Genomic DNA, 17,561 nt, shown 5'->3' with positions numbered 1-17,561 from the left:
GAGCAACATCTGCAGCGGATTGACCCTTGTGTCCCAGCCAGAGACCTAGCGGAGTGTACCGTCAGCATGGAATCAACATCAGACCAGTGCCATCATTGTCTCAGTGCCACTCCTCAGTGGCTGCAAGGCCTGGGCCGCCCCTTCTTCCTGTGACTGTTCCTATCTGTAGGCATGCCATCCCACAGGCGCCTAGCACTTGGAAGGCATTCCTTCAATAAATGTCGGTGGAGTCTGGAAAGAAGGTGCTGAGGTTGGGGGTGAGCAAAGAGCAACCCTCTCCATCCCTGCTCTGTCTCCGGTTAAGCAGTGGGGAAGGTCTCAGCTGTAGTGATGCTGAAACACTTGGGCCATGCCACTGGCAAAGGACTTGAGGCCTCTAAGGGCCAAGTAGGAATCGATAGTTGACTCTTCCCCTGGCAGTTCAGCATACTGGTTGAAGAGCCAGGTTTGCAAACAGACCTGGGTTCCAATTCTAGCTCTGCACCTTCCTAGTTGTAGGAACTTAGGCAAGATAATTTTTTTGAAACTTCAGCATCTTTGTGGAGATAACCAGTCTATTATTAAACTACCCTATAGTTACTGCAAGGATTACGCAAAGCTGAATGTCTAAAGGTGCTCAGCACAGGGCCTGCCACTCACTCCATGCATGGGCAACAGGGGCTCTCTTTGCTGTGTCTTATGAAATGTAGCATGCACAGCAGTCAGCAACCACTTGGGCCCAATTATGTATCATCCCTGGGGCACAGAACCTCCCTTTGTATCCCCTTTGCCCTGGCAGGGGGCAAGAACAAAGAATTCTAAATAGACAGTTTATTTTCTAAGAATCAATATATTTTCTTCCTTTGAAATAAATACAAACCAGTTTGAAAGGTGGGGGAATCTATGGGAAAGAGAAGGGAAATGGGGACAGCCCCCAGTCTTTTTTTTTTTTTTTTTTTAGTACCAAATGACTCTGGCGCGACCCGGAAACGCAGTTACAAATGAGAATAATTTAAATTCTCCAATAATTACAGTATTTACAACAGCAGGGGAGGGAGTCACCTAGTGCCCCTCTTCCAGGCTGGACAGATGCCCACTCACCTCACGACCGGTAGGGGCCCCAGGCCTCTAGGCAGTTATGGATTCTCCTGGCATGAGCAGGTAGAGGTGGTGGGATGGCCTGTTTTACGCAGTGTCCTAACTTTGGCCCACCACCCCGCCCTACAATGCTGTGAGGTCTCTGGAGCTTTTTCTGACCTGTGGGCCCTCCCTCTCCTTGCGCTGAACTGCCATTGGCCCTTGGAGTGTTCTGTACAGTCCAGCTGCACTTAGGGCAGGAGGGACCTCCCCCACCCAGCTTCCCCTGAGACTGGCCCCAAGACCAGAAATGAGTCAGTGCAGAGGCCGGTGCCACTCCAGGACAGTGAGCAAAGGGGAGGAGAGAAGTCACAGGGCACTATAGGTTGGGCTGTGTTGAGCAGTATCAATCACTATCGCTGGTCTCACTGCTCTGCTCGCCTTGCACCTTGCTGCGGTGCTGCAGAGCCCTGTGGTAGGCGATCTGTACTGACTTGCGGATGTTGGACTTGCGGCCCTCCAGCATCTTCTCCTTGTCTAGGTCCTGGTTCACACCCAGAGGAACCAGCTTGGTCCTGGGCAGCCACTGCCTATAGGATAAGGTGAAGATCAAATAAATCATCTCAGGGAGAACAAGGACCAGCCTTCCTCCTCTATTCACTCAAACACACCGCCCAAGCACCCACTCTGGCCAGACTCTGTGATGGTCCCTGCCCTCAAAGGACTGCTCATGGTCTAGAGATGAAAGAGCCCAGTCAACAGTTATACTGTGTGGTGGTGGCGGGAGGGTAATCACAGGGTATTTATGGGTACAAAAAGGAGGCACCCTGACCTCACCAGAAATAGCTACCCTGTGCCATAGGCTCTAGGCAGACTTTACTGACATTGAATATCCTCTGCAGACAATTAACAAAAAGACTACATGTGTAAATGTGACAGAAGAGGGATTCAGAGCCTGAATGTTTATGCCTGCTTTATCCTCATTTTGTCACTGTGGAGGCAGAGGTGGGAAAACTAAGTCTAGAAGCCATCTGAGTCTGGGTGGGAGCCACCTCTATATTTGTCATAAGTCTCTGAAGGTCCTTTGGTTTCTAGCTATAGCTGTGTCCACTAGTGCCCACTCAGCCTCTCAGACACATGGTCAACACAACCCTTTCGCTCAAAAACCTGTTCTAAGTCCCTCCCCCACTGACTTGTGATAGCCCAGTCTGCCTGTTGCTGGAGTTTCCTGGCAGTCTGCCCCCATACCACACAGGGCTGCATCTGTGGCTGTGAGTCACACCAAATGCTCCCCTCCTTACCAGGTTCGTTTGTTGTCAAAGAAGAGGACGAGGTAGAGATGCTCTCGGGCTTCCTGGGTCATCTGCTCCCCAAGTTTCAGCACCTCCAGTGGGGGCACAGGGATGGGAACCCCATGGTGGAACATACCTTCTCGGGGCATCTTTGGATCAATGATCTGAGGATATAATAAGAGCCCAGTTTGGTTCAGTCCATGTCCTCCTAAGGCTTTTCCTCCTCAGGAACTTAGAGAGTATGTCTGAAGTGGGGACAGAGAGGGTATCATGCTACTAGAACTGCAATGCTGACCCTCAGCTTCTTTCCATGCTAAATTATTTCAGAGCCCAAGGAGCAAAGAGAAGCAAAAGGGAGAGATGGAGAAACTGAGTGGGAGCCTCTAAGTGGTACTCAAGCTGTATCTGCCCACCAGTCTACCTTACCAAGAAACTCTGTGCCCCACAGCTCAGCAGGGAGTAGGAAAAGTTTGCTAACTGTGAATCTGTATTCTGGGATTGGAAAGCAAGAAGCATAACAGAAGCAAGCATACCAGAGCTGGGTATGATGGATAGCCTCGGCATTTGGCCCACACGAGGTCCAGAGCATCCAGCGGGGAGTCCTCATCCTCTGACAGCCAGCCAGCTCCCCGGCCCAGACTCTTCCTTACCACTTCACAGGAATGGGGGAGAGGGGGTGGATCAGCAGCTGGGGGGCTGGCGAGACCCTGACACTGGGTCCCCAGCATCCCTGGCCTTGGGCAAGGGAACTTACTGCTGTGGCCCACGCCGCGGCCAGTGCCCACGGAGTAGGCCTCATTCTCAGTGCCTGAGGTATCCTCACTGCTGTCCTCTGGGAAAGTGCCCCGAGAGAAGGAGGGTTTGCCCCGGCCTTGTTTTGAGGGCGTTGTGCTGTGGACAAGACAACGGGAGCTCAGCTCAAAGGAGGGGAAGAATGGGGAACAGCATGGTATGTGCCCTCTGCTCTTAAAGCCCCCAGGGTCTGAGACTTTTGGAAAGCAGAGGCTATATGAGGAATTTCAAATTCAAACACCCACAGGGGCTAGGCTGGTGACCTAACTGAGGTGGGTTAGCCTGAGCAGTGGCGGCAGGAGTGCATACTCTAATCATCACCTTAATCCAGGATGGTTCTCTCTGTTCTATTAATGGTAACACTGATTTATTTATTTAGCAGAGAACCTTGAGTTTGAGCCATCTTAATCTAGACTGAGATGGCTGCCACCCCACTTCCAACAGGGAAACCTACACAGGCCCAAGAGCCCTGGAAGGGCATCCCCTGAGGTTGGCCTTGATCTGGAGGGCTGGTACCTGGTCCGGTCTGAAGCAGCGCTGCTACTGCTACTGCTGCTGGACTCAGAGTCTGAGCTGCTCCGGGGAAGGCTGCAGTCATTACGGTATACCAAGAAACTCTTCTTCACTGGTTGGTTTCCACCGCTGAAGCCGTTGGCTGGTAAGTCTTGGTTGAAGGGAAGGGGAGGAGGGAAGGAACCGGTCAGGAAGATGTAGATCAGAGATGACATGGAGGTAAGAGGGACTTGGAGCTTGGGTGCCCCTTCTGTGCTGGAAAAGTCCTCCAACCTTGGCCAGCAGAGCTAGCTCTGGGCAGTGTCTACCACAGTTGGCCACAGCCCTGCTCCACCCCTTGCTTCCCTTGGCAGTTACTGGCTTTAGGACACAAATGGCTTAAAGGGCAGGAGATCCCCAAGGAAGGTGAGAAGAGAAAAGGTAAAGTGATACAATGGAGGCAGGGGGCCCTGGGTGGGACTTTAGCTGGGTCGTAGTGTCTCTGGGCCTCAGTTTTCCCAACTGTAAGATGAGTGAGTGGAGTTAAAGGATTCCTAAGGACCCTTCTAGCTCGCTCTTTTATGGGCAAATAAAGGGGTAACTGGGAGTAGGCTGGGAAGAATGGCAGAATGGCAGCTTTGCTCACTCTCTTGGGGGGCTGGGTGATGGTAAGGCTCACCCATTGGGGGGTCTTCTGTGGACTTATCACTGTCGCTGTCTGAGCTCGAACTGGGCCGGGGGCTCCTACCCCGCTTGCGCTGACGCAGGGAACTCATGATGGGGAGCTGGGGGGGCCCCACAGGACTGCCTCCGTGGCTGGGGGTCATCTGGCTCTCCCGGTTTTTGGGGGGCCGGCCCGGCCTCTTGGGCGGTCCAGCTGTCTTCGGGTTCTTTTTGGAGAACAGAACTGAGGTTCTCCTGCCCACCTCATGTGCGGGGGTTGAGGACATGTTGGGACCCAGGCCTGGAGCAGAGAAAGAAAGAAGGAGAGTTGGTGAAGGGCCTGATTTGAGAAGGGTAGATATCCAGGGTCATGCCCTGGGCATATAGGACCATTACTCCAGCTAACGTTGGGAAGATCATTTTAGGGGCTTGGAATTTGGAACATTAACTCTTATACAAATAGCCAGAGAGGCAGCTAAGAGGCCCCCGATTGGGGAATGAGGGAGAAAGTACAGCTAGCTGTGTAGGAGGGACCTCTGCCTGGGGAATGGCAGGGGTTGAGTGTGCGCTGCAGAGCCAAAGTCTGACTTGCTTTGGGGTCCACCTTGCCATGGGATTCAGACCTTTGCTTGTCTCCTGGCTGCTGCTCTCCTCTGCCGCACTATCTGTCTGCCCATCCTTGTCACAGGCTGCCGGGTGGGGTGTCAGACTACCCCGGCTCGAGGGGCCATGCCGCTCAGGGCCATCACGTCCCGTCTCTCGCTGATGGGCAAGCTTCCGCCGCAGTGCCGTCATCTCTTTCTTGATCATCTTCGCACGCCGTGAGCGGCCCACACTCTGCTTGCTGGCATTCACTTCGTCCAGCCGCTCCAGAAGCAGCTTTAGCTGTTCTTCCACTGGCAGGTGCTTCTGGTTCTCCAGCAAGATCAGCCGCTCTTCCTCGGCTGCTAGGGGTAGGGTTGGAGGGGAAAGGTCAGACTCAGGGCAGCCCTCAGGGCCCCTTGAACCTGGGCAGGCAGCAAGAAACCCACTCATCCCCCCTGGGCTTCTCACCAGGAGCAGCTGTAAAATAGCAGCACCAAGATGTGGAATGGCGGGCACTGCTATCCATTCACCCAGTCTGGCTTCTTGGGGAGCATTCCTGGGGATAGCTTGCCACTGCTCAGCCTAGCTGCTTTCTGCCTACACTGCCTGCTCCCAGGAGGGGACTTTTGGAAAGCTGTCCATCCCCGGCATTGGTCTCTTATATGTGTGTGTGATATATCACCCACCATCTTCAGTGTGGTGTGTGGCCTCATCTCCAGCCAGGCTGTGGGGAATATGCATGCCCGTCTCAAAGTCAATGCCCATTTTTTCTGCCTGGCGCCGGGCCTGGCGGAGCACAGCACCACCCTGCTCACGAAGCCGCACTGCTGCCCGGTAGAAGATGGTGTCCTTGGCGTTATACTTGAGGCAGTTGCTGACGATGAGGTTGAAGTCCTCCTCAAAATCATCAAAATTCAGGTAGCGGTAAGCCTCCAAGTTCTGCTTCATGGTGAAAAAGTCCATGGGCTTTTTGATGTGGTCTAGGTAGTCAGGTACCTGGAAGGGCAGGGCAGGTTTGTTTTAAGTGGAGATATCCTCCTTATTGCCCCGAACCCTGCTCCTAACAAGCCCCCCTGAAATACATCCAGCAACCTCCTCCCACCACAGTTAGAGGCAGGCATATAGCACAGGGGAAAGGAAAGCTGGATTCTGGTCCTGACTTTACCAGTCACAAGCTGTGTGACTTTGGCAAGTCTCTTAACCTCTCTGGGCCTACTTTTCCTCTCCTGGAAAATGATGAAAGTAGAGCCAAATATACTTTCTAGACTATATGAGGCTTTAGTAAGAAAATGGCTTGGGGACTCCTCTGAAAATAAACACCACCTTGCATTCCTATAGCTCTTTTTACTTAACAGTAACTTATAAGGAGGCTGCTGCCTCAGGCCTCTCATTTTATACCTTTTAGAGAGAAGAGTCTGCCAGTCAGGACCTAGGGCTTCAGAGCTGGTTCTTTAGGTGCTGAGCCTTCTAAAGTCTCCGTTCTAGGGTTCAGCACCCCGAAAGTGTCTTCCTGCCCTGGGATTATTCATTTGGCAGACTCAGTCCCTGCCTCTGGGGAAGGAGTGCAGACTGCCTCCCATTCTGGGCCCTTGGGGTGTGACAGGGACAAGACAGAGTCCAGGTGATACATGTGGCTCCAGTTCATCCTGCCCCAGAGCCACCAGCCCCTCTCTTCAAGGTCCCCATCTAGTCCTGGCCCAGACCTGCAGCAGGGGTCCAACTGGGAGAGGAACAGAGAGAAGGTGGAGTGAGGGGAAGGGATTCTTACTTCGTCCAATTCGGTTACCTCAGACAGAGGGACCGGCTCGCTGAAGATGTTGCCTGTGTCCTTCTCTTGGAGCTGCTCCAAGGTTTTGCGAAGAAGGATGAGGAAAGGAGTCAGCTGCATCTCCATGGCAATCTGCTGAACCTTGATCTAACATAGAAAAAGGCCTGATCAGCCAGGCCTCGGCCAGTTCAGTGGCAAAGAGGTCTGAGGATATGGTCCCAGCCGGCCTGGGAACCCGCCTTCTTTCCCACCCTCACAGCTGGGTGTACTCATACAGGTCTACCTTCTATGAGGCTCCACCCAGGGAAACTTGCACCAACAATTCTGGCTTCCCCCTTTCTTGAACTACCAGCACCAGCTACCTATGTCACATAACTGAGGATTCTGTTCATACGCTCCTGTGACATTCTGCTTCCAGCAGAACTAAAAGCACACCGAGCACCAGGAGACCTGACTCCAGCGTCAGCCCTGCTGCTATCTGGCTGGGGGACACACACTATTCCTCCTCCTGGGTCTTTTTTTTTTTTTTTTTTTTTTGAGACGGAGTCTCGCTCTGTCGCCCAGGCTGGAGTACAGTGGCACGATCTTGGCTCACTGCAAACCCCTCCTCCCAGGTTCACGCCATTCTCCTGCCTCAGCCTCCCGAGTAGCTGGGACTACAGGCGCCCGCCACCACGCCTGGCTAATTTTTTGTTTTTTCTTTTATAAAATAGGGCTGGCCCAGGAGCACTCACCGTCTCCCTTTTGAGTTTTTCCCGCTTGCGGATCAATTCCACAAGCAGCCGAGCTCGCTCCAAGTCATGCCGGAGCCGCTGCCAGGACTTGAGCTGTTCTTTAAGGGCCCAGTTCTTATCCTCAGAATCTCTCTGTAGAGGCAAAACGAAGATCAGAGGATGATTAGAAAGCCAGAGGAAAGGTCAACAGGGAGAAGAGAGCCCAGGAAACTCAGGTCAAGCCAAAAGAGGGAGCACAGTAATTTATTGGTAGTGCCTCAATCTGTGTGTCCCCAAGGCCTGGCAGAATAAATGCTTGGTATGTGTTTGTTGAATGAATACATAAACACATAGGAACAACATCTTTTCATTGAAGATTCCATGCTGATCCTGGTTTGAGGGCTAGCTTAAAGGAGGAAAGAGTCTAAGCCCTCTGACACTGGAAACTACAGTTGCAAATTTTGGTTTTCGTCCCCCTGGCGCTAGTTCCCAGAGCCCACAGGGAACTGGACACAGTACCCCAACTTGGTCACAGTTCCTCTGAGATTGCAGGTGTGTCTGCAGGCGACGTAGCAATGGGACCCCATTCCGTGACTGCCGCTTCAGTGTCCAGTAGCTGTGCAGCCTCTGCATGAACTGGCTCTTCCTTTGGATGGTCAGGCGGTTGGTGATTTTACTAAGCCTGGGAGGCAGGAAACAAAGAGTAAAACTTGTTGGGCCCTGATTCTCTTAAGCAGAGCAAGGGTCTCTGGCCAGTGAAAGTTCCTGAATGGGGATGAAGGGAGAGGATCTCTTGTCCAAAAGGCCTGGGACTCTGGACTTAAGGCAAGGAAGAAAGAGTGGTGCCATCAGTGGTACCGTGGCAGACAGGAAACCAAGCTCCCAGCACTAAACCAGATCCCTAACCCTGTACACCAGCGATCAGGGACTTCTGCCCCTAAGACTGCTATAGTCACTGCAGCCCAGAGTACTATTTGACCCTGGGAGCCCCACTGAGACTGAGCCTTTGAAGGTTTTAAAATGAAGTACAACTGTACAGCAGAAATATATAGTAAATCAAATAAACGACACAAGAGAACTAAAAAAATCCCTGGCCATCACAGCCCAAATGAGCGGCAGTAACCACTTCACAACTTCTTGAGCTTCCCCTTCCCCGCTTTTCATTCTATTTGTTTCTTCATATTCAGACCATTTTTTCCATTGCTGCCAGTGGCAGTTCCATCCTCTTCCATCCCAACTTAACAAACCACACCATCAAAATGAAGGGCAGTTCCAAAACACCTGTTAGCTATGCCAGATAAAAGCTGACATTTCTGGCTCTTAATGTGAAAGTCAGGTGACCTGCTAAAGACAACTATCTGTTTTGAAAATATGTTCTTTTTAACTTCTATGCAGCTCCTGGGAAGACAGCCCAGCCCTGCCATTCCACTCAGGAGGCTGCCAGCTCCTCTCCTGGAGGCTCCTTTCTCCCTCATCTGCCTGTCCACCGGCTCCCCACATACCTGTGTGGTGGGATGCAGGGCACTGACACCACAGGTGCTGCTGCCCGCTTCTCTGCCAGGATCTTCCGTGCCTTCTTCATTTTGATCCGGGACTTGGCCTTGGCCTTCTTGACTTTCTCTGAGCTCCAGCCCTTACCCTCATCCTCCTCCTCATCTTCATCCTCCTCACCCTCGCTGTGGGACAGGGCAGGCAGTCGGCGTGCTGAACCTGGAGGCGTGTGGATGTCGCAGTAGGCTGTCTTGCGGACACTGAAAGAGGTGCCGTTGGCGCCTGTCTCCCGCACAGGCTCCATCTTCATGTAAAGGCCAGCCTGCTGGGCGCATGTCACATGGAAAGCTGTGTAACAGTTGGCCTTGTGGCACTGGATGCAGGCCCCTGAGCCCCGTTGTTTGCAAATGTAGCAGGTGAGCTTCCAGCGAGCTGGTGGGATGTGCTCAATGCTGTCAATAGGCTCTAGGAAGACCGTGTTGGCGAAGCAGACCTCAGGGATCCACAAGGCACACACCACATGGGCCCAGCGCCCGTCATCTGTCTGCTTGAAGGCACCGCCCTTGTTGGGGCACAGGGCACAATCCACAGCACGAGAGGGTGACTGCAGGCAACGGCGGCACAGCCACTGGCCCTCAGGGATATAGGGGACACCGTAGCACTCCTGGTGCACGGCCAGGTTGCACATGTCACAGAAGAGGATGACATTGCTGTTCTGGCACTCACCATCATTGCAGATACAGCAAACAGCATCCTCGTCCACTAGCGCATTAGGGTCGCCTTTATTATGACTCTCAAAGTACGACTCCTTCTCCAGTCGGTCCATTAGGTACTCAAAGATCTCCTGCGGGATGGGACTTACACCCTCTGTCTTCCGACGGTCATTCATGATATCCAGCCAGATGTAGTCCTCCTCGTCCATGTCATACTCTACTTCCTCGTCCAGCTCCTCTGCAGACTTCTCGATGTACCTACGGTACACACAGGGAACTCAGCATCACATGGTTGAGATTTCCCTCCCTTAAAGACGATGGGTCATTTGCCACTGAGCACTTACTCTGTGCCTATGCCCTTCAGATGTGTTGTCTCATTTCATCCTCACCTTAACTCCAGATATTATAGGTACTATCATCGTTTCTATTTTGCTGAAAAGGAAACCTAAGGCTTGGAAGGTTAATCACCTGGCCCCAGCTCACTTGTGAGAAAGTGGTGGAGCTGGGATGTGAACCCAGGTCTGCCACTGCAAAGCTCATGTCCTAGCTGCTATATGTGACACCATCTTCTTGGGGTTGCAGAGGCTCAGCCAGCCTCCTCTAAAAGGAGGAAGGTGGGGCAGCTAGTACCCCTTAGAGTGGTCCAGATGATGGTACGAAGAATCGGGGAAGAAGGAAGGTCATTGGATGTCATTGACAAATTACATATAAGTTGTTTTAGCACTGGTGGGCAGGGCCTCGACTAGAGCTGCCATGGATCTTCTCTCAGCTAGTGTCAGCATCAGCTCAAGGCTCCGTCAAACTCTAGGTGCTATGTTTGTTCACTGGATAGCCTTGGGAGATAACAATTATAATAGCTAAGGTTTACTGAGGATTTCCTATGAGCCAGGCATTGTGCTTAACTATTACATTTATTCTTACCACAGCCATAGAGTTAGTGTTCTTGTTGTCCTCATTTTGCAGATAAGAAAACTTAAGCTTTGAGAAGTTAATCAAAACATAGATAGGTCACATAACAAGGGAGTGGCAGAGGCAGAGGCATTCAACCTCCAGCCCAGTGCTCTTAATGTCCAACCTGTATCACTTACTGTGCCAACAGGCCTGGAATTGAGGGCTGCTCTCGGTGCTTGTCACACAGAGAAGGTGCTCCTTGCCTGCCATGCTATAGGTGGCCTAGACTCTGGCACTGTAAACTACAGGGTACAAAGGAAAGAATGGGGCTTTGGCTTCTAAGCAAACCAGATTTAAATCCTGCCTCTGCCATTTTATGACTTTTAGGACATCACTGCTGTACTAAACCTCAGTTTTACTGATGACAGAACGAGGATAATACTACCTACTCACAAAGAAACTGTCAGGGTTATATGGAATTATAAAAATGAATAGGCCACAAACTCTTGGCCTTTACATTTATTTATATAGTACCTTGCCCAGTGCCTACTACCCCATCAGGCTCCAGCAACCCCCAGCAGGCCCATGGAAGGAAGTGTGAGCACCTTGGTGTAAAATGCCACCTAACCACTAAGTCATGTGTGACCACATACAGACGTGTGCAAATATGTACATTTATCTTTTTATTAAAAAGTTGTTTTGAAAAATGAATGAGCTAAGTCAAATGGCACACAGCAGGCCCTAGAAAAACATTAGCTCGTTTCTCCTCTCATGTGGGAAATGGAACTTTGGCTGCTAGAGTGGGCCAGCACACACAGGCTCTGGAACCACACTGCCTGGGTGCTGTCTAACAGAGGGCAAGTGAGCTAAGCTCCCTGAGCCTTGTTTGTTCATCTGTAAAGTGGTGATGCTAATAATCTGAACCTATTTCACATAGCTATTCTGAGCATTAAATGAGTTAATGCAGGTAAAGTGCTTAGGACAGTGCCTGGTGTGCAGCAAGCACTCAATAAATGTTAACTTATTAGTTTTTGTATGGCCTTTACCCACCTTCCTAGCATTATAGCTGTGTATGTGTCTAACTCCTCCACTACACGATAGAAGTGGGGATTGTGTCTGATTCGCCATACAGATACAGGCACTCATCACTGTTCATTTGAAAGGCATTTTGGGGGTGGAAGGGAGGAGAGAGACTGAAACATTGTAGGAAGCAGCTTCTTCCTTTTTAGCCTTTTACCTCTTCCCCAAGGTGACTGCAACCTCCCTATCTTTGAACAAGGGTATGACTCATGGATGGTGTGAACCATCTGGCTTCTTCCAGGCCTTGGCACCAGCTGTCTTCAGCACCAATTCTCACCCTTTTCTCTGCCATGACACACGTGACATTATGCGATGGTGCATAACACACTCCCACAGGCACCCAGATTACAGGCTGCAGTACAGATAAGGTAGGCTGCATGTCACGTATAATTCCTGGCACACCAGCTGACATGCCACCCTCTCTCTCCCCCTCAAGGAAGCATATTAGAATGCAAGCAAGAGAAAGTGATGCTATTAGAGAGATGACCTCAAATCTTCTCAATTTATATAAAAAGTAAATCATTTCCAAAACTTGGGCAGTTTTACCAACAGTGGTAACAAATTCCATGCAATACACATCTCAGTTGTTTGCAGTGTACCTGCTGAGAACTGCTCCCCTGAAGAACAGATCTGATCCCCAGAAAGAAAGAGTGAATCTAAGTGGAGGGAGGAAGAAAAGCAGCTGAATGAGCTGGGCTGGGCTGCCTGTTAGAGCAGAGAGAGCTCAAGGGCCATTGGGAGGGAGGGGAAGTCCAAAGAGGGGTCTGTGTGTTTGGAGTAGGGCAGAGGTGGGTAGGGCAGTCAGTGTGAACAGAAAAGAGAAAGACTGTGGAAAGCCAGAAGGAAGTGGAGTCGGACTGAAAAGATGAAAGAATGGGAGAGGAAGTGGGAGATGGGCTTAAACTCAAACAGTGGAGAGAAGAAAGTGCTACAGGCCATATTGCTTGTTTCCAGATTTGCTTTTAAAGAACTGAGATTTAGGCCGGGCGCGGTGGCTCATGCCTGTCATCCCAGCACTTTGGGAGGCTGAGGCAGGTGGATCATGAGGTCAGGAGATCGAGACCATCCTGGCCAACATGGTGAAACCCCATCTCTACTAAAAACTCAAAAATTAGCTGGGTGTGGTGGCGCTTGCCTGTAATCCCAGCTACTCGGGAGGCTGAGGCGTGAGAATTGCTTGAACCCAGTGGAGGTCGCAGTGAGCCGAGATCGCGCCACTGCACTCCAGCCTGGCAATAGAGCGAGACTCCGTCTCAAAAAAAAAAAAAAAAAAATGGAGGTTTAACATCATGTGGACTGCACTTTTGGTAAAAAATGCTTTTCATATAAAAGCTTTTATGACAAATCCTCCTCAGAGACCAGGCCTTCTAAGTAGCTGACAACAAACTTACACTCTTGGCAAATTAACTCATCAGAATGCCTTTTTTGCCTTGGATGCCAACTTTCAGAGAGGTTTTACACTTGGTTTTAGTGCCATCCTTCAGCCAGGATTTCTCCATGTAGTTTCAGCACCACACTGCCCCCCATATCCCTTCATCTTTTACCTCATGTTAAAGAAACAATTAAATGACAAAAATAAAAGGGCTACTGGAGGAGTATTAAATATTGTTTAAGTATAAAATACTGCTTAAACATGTTAAAGGACAGATGACAATAACAGAACAAATAGTGGGAGAATTACCTCTGCAGATTTACAAAGTGCTTTTAGTACCCTATGAAATCAGTAATCCTAGTCTTCTACCTTTAGGGAGACAGAGAAATACCGTATCTGCTCTGCAGATGGGGTCCTTAAAACACCTTAAGTTGGATGCATTTCCCAAGGTCACGCATAAGGAAATGGAGAGGACCAGGAATCAGAAACAGGATGTTTTGCCACAGTGGAAACAGTACAGCTATGGAGTCAGAGGGACCTGGGTTTGAATCCCAGTTCAGCTATCTACTGGCATGTGATTTCAGATAAGTCTGGCCAGGCACAGTGGCTCACGCCTGTAATCCCAGCACTTTGGGAGGCTGAGGTGGGTGGATCACTTGAGTCCAGGAATTCAAGACCAGCCTAGGCAACATGGTGAAACCCCATCTCTACAAAAAATTTAAAAAACTAGCTGGGCATGGTGGCATGTGCCTGTAGTTGCAGCTACTCAGGAGGCTGAGTGGGAGGATCACTTAAGCACGGAAGGAGGAAGTTGGGGTGAGCCAACTGCACTCCAGGCAGGGTGACAGAGCCAGGCCCTGTCTCAAAAAAAAAAAAAAAAAAAAAAAAAAAGGATAAATCTGGCACTCTTTCTTGACCATAGTTTCCTCATCTGTGAAATGAGAAAAATACCTACCTGAGAGTTGTGAGAATAAAATAAAGGAGTAGCGTGTGGCACTGTAGAGTAAGTGCATTAGTGGCGTACCATTCCACTCACTGCCCTGGCAAAATCAGTGTTCTTTCACTATTCTTTATTCCTGTCACTCTTCTATCTGTGCCTCTCACCTCTCTCTGGCTAGTGAGCCCTGCTTGACCAGTTTTCCAGAGCTGCAAGGTAGAGGTGGCCTTACCGGTAATAGGAAGTTGGCCGGGGTGGGGCATCAGGGGTGTCCTGTTCCAGCTCCCGATAGACCACCTCTGGCAGCTTGGGAGTGGTGCTCGCAGAAACATTGTGGTGGTGGTGATGGTTGGAGTCCTTGCGCTTCTCCTTGTTCTTATGTTTGCCTGACTTGGGAGTAGCAGCTGGTGTCTCAGTGTTCTCCTTGTTGCTGCCATTCTCAGGGGCCTCCTCGGGGGCTTCCTCATCCTCTGACACCACATCCAGGTTGTCAAAGATGCTGATGCGGTGGACGCGGCCATGCAAGTCCACCTCCACCATGCGCTGGGCCTGTGCATAGCTCATCACCTCACGGCCTGGTGACTGTGAGACCTCTGAGGGGCTGGGTGACTGCTTGTTGGCTGGGCGTGACTGGCGCCCCTTCTTCTTGTGCTTGCGGAGTGGAGTTTGTTGTGGGGGTGGTGGGTTGTCGTGGTCATAGTGGTACAGGTGGTACTCAATACCACTGTAACTCTTGTAGACCTTTCGGCAGGTCTCCACCGGGCACTCGTATGGTGGCTTAGTCGCCCGCAAGTTGTGGCAGAAAGTCTTCACATCAAAGTCCACCCCCATGCTGTCACATCTAGAATACACAGATCAGTTAACATAAGGCTGGGGATGAGTTCCTGGCCATTTGCACCAGAGACCCCAGTCTTTCTAGCCCTCCCCCTCACTTGGAGTCACCAGATTCTGGCCAGCCTACCTCTACAGTGTCTCCAAATGCCATCTCCTCCACCATAGCCCATATCTGGGCCCTCATCACCTCTTGCCTGGTTATCCTGCCCTATGTCTCAACTTCTTTAGCCCAATCTCACATCATGTAGGAGAATGATCTTTCTACCAGGTAGTAATGATCATGACACTCTCTTCATTAAAAGCCTCCTGATGCTCCCAGTTCCTTCAAGATAATATTCCAAATTCTCTATGATGCCATTCAAAGAGCTCCTTTCACTGACTGGCCCTAGTCCTCCTTTCTTTTTACAAGTTACAGCTGTTTTTGTCTACACAGGGGAACTTGCCATTCCCTGAATGTTATAACCTCTCATTCCTGCAAAATGATCCCTATTTGGAATGCCCTCCATACTTTCTGATTGGTGGGCTCCTACTCATTCTTCAAAAAACCAGCTCAAATGTCACTTCTGACACAACTTCTCTGACTCTCCCATGGGGAGCTGTTTCCACAGCATTCCATTCTCACCTCTACCACAGCACTTGACATACTGAAAGTTGTCTCTCCCCTGGACTGGGAGCTGTGTAGCAAGGGTACCAGAGCCTATCCACCTCTGTATCCCCAGTACCTAGCATGCACTGGACATTCAGTTTTTGGCGAACGAATGAATGACCTGTTGAACGAATAGCTGAATGAGGGGATCACCAGACTGAGAGCTCAGATGGGATGAAGGCCATGTAGAAAGCTGAATGGGTGGGTGGCTAATGCTTTAGCGTTGGACTCCTGCAGAAATCACTGGATCACAGAAAGAATTCATTTACTTTTGAGGTCTTTATGGGGAGCCTGGCCCTGGTACTGGGTAGGAGATGTACTGTGAAACAAAGTTAAAACTGAGGTCATTTAGTCAGTGACAGCAGCTTGTATTACATTTGAGCTCTTCACCCACTCACACAACATCAACTGAGTGACCACCAAGTGCCAGGCCCTAAGGGTACAAACACGAACGCGACAATCTAGGCATGCTCAGCTCCATGCTGGTCCGCAGGGGCCCTCCCTCCCCCCTCCCCAACATTCCTGGGTGAGTGTAGACAGCAGATGGCACCAGGCTTCAGGAAGCCCAGCTTGGTCAGAGACTGCCCCAATTTCTCTCGGCCTAGTTGAGTTCAACCATTCAGCTAGGGGCTTGGCACCATCCCAGCCAGGCAGGGCTATCATGAGCTCCCTGACAAAATAACCCCTCTTGGCCTCTCCACCTGTGCCTTAACCAGGCAAGTGGGCTGCTCCAGCTCCACTGTCAACGGCTCCTGACTTTCACATCAGTAACGCTACACGTCCAACTGCAACTCTTCTATTTCCTACCTGCAGCTGTGTCTTTAAACATAAACCAACCGAAGCACAAACAAGCTCTCCTCTTTCCAAGCTGGGTCCCGGGTGAATGGTTCCCAAAGTAGCACAGCGAAGCGGCAATCTCCCCTTGGAACCCGGCAGCAGAGGCACAGGCGAGGGAGACGAGAACTTAGACCAGAAAGCCCGTGGGGAGGGCCCAAGGAGAATGGCGGCTGCATCTGCCCCTGAAGCTCAGGGGGCTGGAGGAAGTAAGGGGCGGGGGCCGGAGGGATAGGGCTGGGCCCCGGCAGTGCCCGCAGCCCACTCTCCGGATGCGGCGGCGTTTCCCCTTTGTGGAAGTGTAACAAGTGAAACAAGGCTCCCCGCCTGCCACTAGCCCGGGCAGCCCCGAAAGATACACTGTTGCCCCAGGATGCCTGCTGGGAAGCAATGCACTGTCAGTTCTCCCAGCTGGAGTTGCCAGAGAGGCTCCCGGGCCACGCGGCTCACTGCGCGTCCCACGAACGTAGCCTACCCCTTCCCTGCCGGCCACTCCCGCCCTGGTCCCAGGCCCGCACTCACCGGCCACCTCGAGTCCGGGCTCATCGCCGGGGGCGCCCGCCGGGGCTCCGACCCCACTTGGGGAGGTCGGCGGGGAAAGTCGGGCCGGGAAGGGGGAGCCCCAACTCCGGAGACCGTAGACCTCGCCACCCCGGCCCCCTGCCGCCCCACGCTTTGGTCCCGGCTCCCCGGGATTCCTGAGCTGACCCCTGCTGCTCCTGGTCCCGCCGGCGCCCTGGGGTCTCAACTCCGTCGGCCGCCGCCCGTTTCGCGAGTCCCCAAGATGCCCGGTCTCGGGACCGGGCGCTGCTGGAACAATGGAGGCTCCCAGAGGCAGCGCGAGGACAGCGGCGGCGGAGACCGTGGCGGCAAAGGCTGTGGCAGCGGCGGCGGCAGCAGCGGCGGCGACGGCGTCTGCGCAGGGTAAACGTGGCTCCGCGGCGCTACAGAGCTGCACTTTCGCCACGGATGCCCGCCCGCCCGCTGAGGCTCGAAAGACCGTGCTCCGGGATTCAAAAGGACCCTGGACACCCCACAGGGCTTCTCTAGCTCTCCCATCTTAGAGTGGAGTTTCTGGAGACTGAAGTCACCGTACTCGGGATCTGGGGTCGTCGGGCGGTTTGTGGCGAATCTGCAGCCACGGACGGTGAGCGCGGGGCTGGGCGTGAGGAGCCCGCCCTTCTCCCCTCCCCCTCTGCCTCCTCCCTATCCGCTCCCTGCCTCCTGCTGGCGCCGCGGCTGCGGGAGGGACCTGGCCTTGGTCTCGGAGGAAGGCGGTGAGGCGGGGCCAGAGTCACGGGGCGGGGCTGGGGGCAGGGCCGGGAGCAAGAGGGATGCGGGCTGGAGCCTAAGGGACCGGTAGTTATGGGTAGGACCGGGGCGGGGCTGGAGACTAGACCGG

The 17,561-nt window shown here is 52.1% G+C and overlaps 1 protein-coding gene across 12 annotated transcripts; it reads right to left on the bottom strand.

Moving 5' to 3' along the window:
- Nucleotides 1-809: 809 nt before the first annotated feature.
- On the bottom strand, nt 810-17,078 carry BRPF1 (bromodomain and PHD finger containing 1). 12 transcript variants are annotated; one of them, XM_016940409.4, is made up of 14 exons: nt 16,682-17,078; nt 14,078-14,686; nt 8,864-9,823; nt 7,881-8,043; nt 7,383-7,514; nt 6,667-6,795; nt 5,567-5,876; nt 4,919-5,239; nt 4,312-4,596; nt 3,657-3,804; nt 3,103-3,239; nt 2,882-3,000; nt 2,358-2,512; nt 810-1,646 (listed from the first exon to the last, which is right to left on the bottom strand). In XM_016940409.4, exons 2-14 carry the CDS (start codon nt 14,674-14,676, stop codon nt 1,463-1,465), a joined length of 3,642 nt encoding a protein of 1,213 aa, XP_016795898.1. In that variant the 5' UTR covers nt 14,677-14,686; nt 16,682-17,078; the 3' UTR covers nt 810-1,462. The 12 variants fall into 12 exon arrangements, with proteins under 12 accessions (XP_016795898.1, XP_003309650.2, XP_016795896.1 ...); XM_003309602.6 differs by having other exon boundaries at nt 4,919-5,242; nt 6,649-6,795; nt 16,682-16,819; XM_016940407.4 differs by having other exon boundaries at nt 6,649-6,795; nt 16,682-16,819.
- Nucleotides 17,079-17,561: the final 483 nt, after the last annotated feature.

This window comes from Pan troglodytes, chromosome 2, assembly GCF_028858775.2.
Source record: "Pan troglodytes isolate AG18354 chromosome 2, NHGRI_mPanTro3-v2.0_pri, whole genome shotgun sequence".
NCBI lineage: Eukaryota > Metazoa > Chordata > Mammalia > Primates > Hominidae > Pan > Pan troglodytes.
Note: the sequence above shows the minus strand (reverse complement) of the source record. Positions and strands in the feature narration are given on the sequence as shown.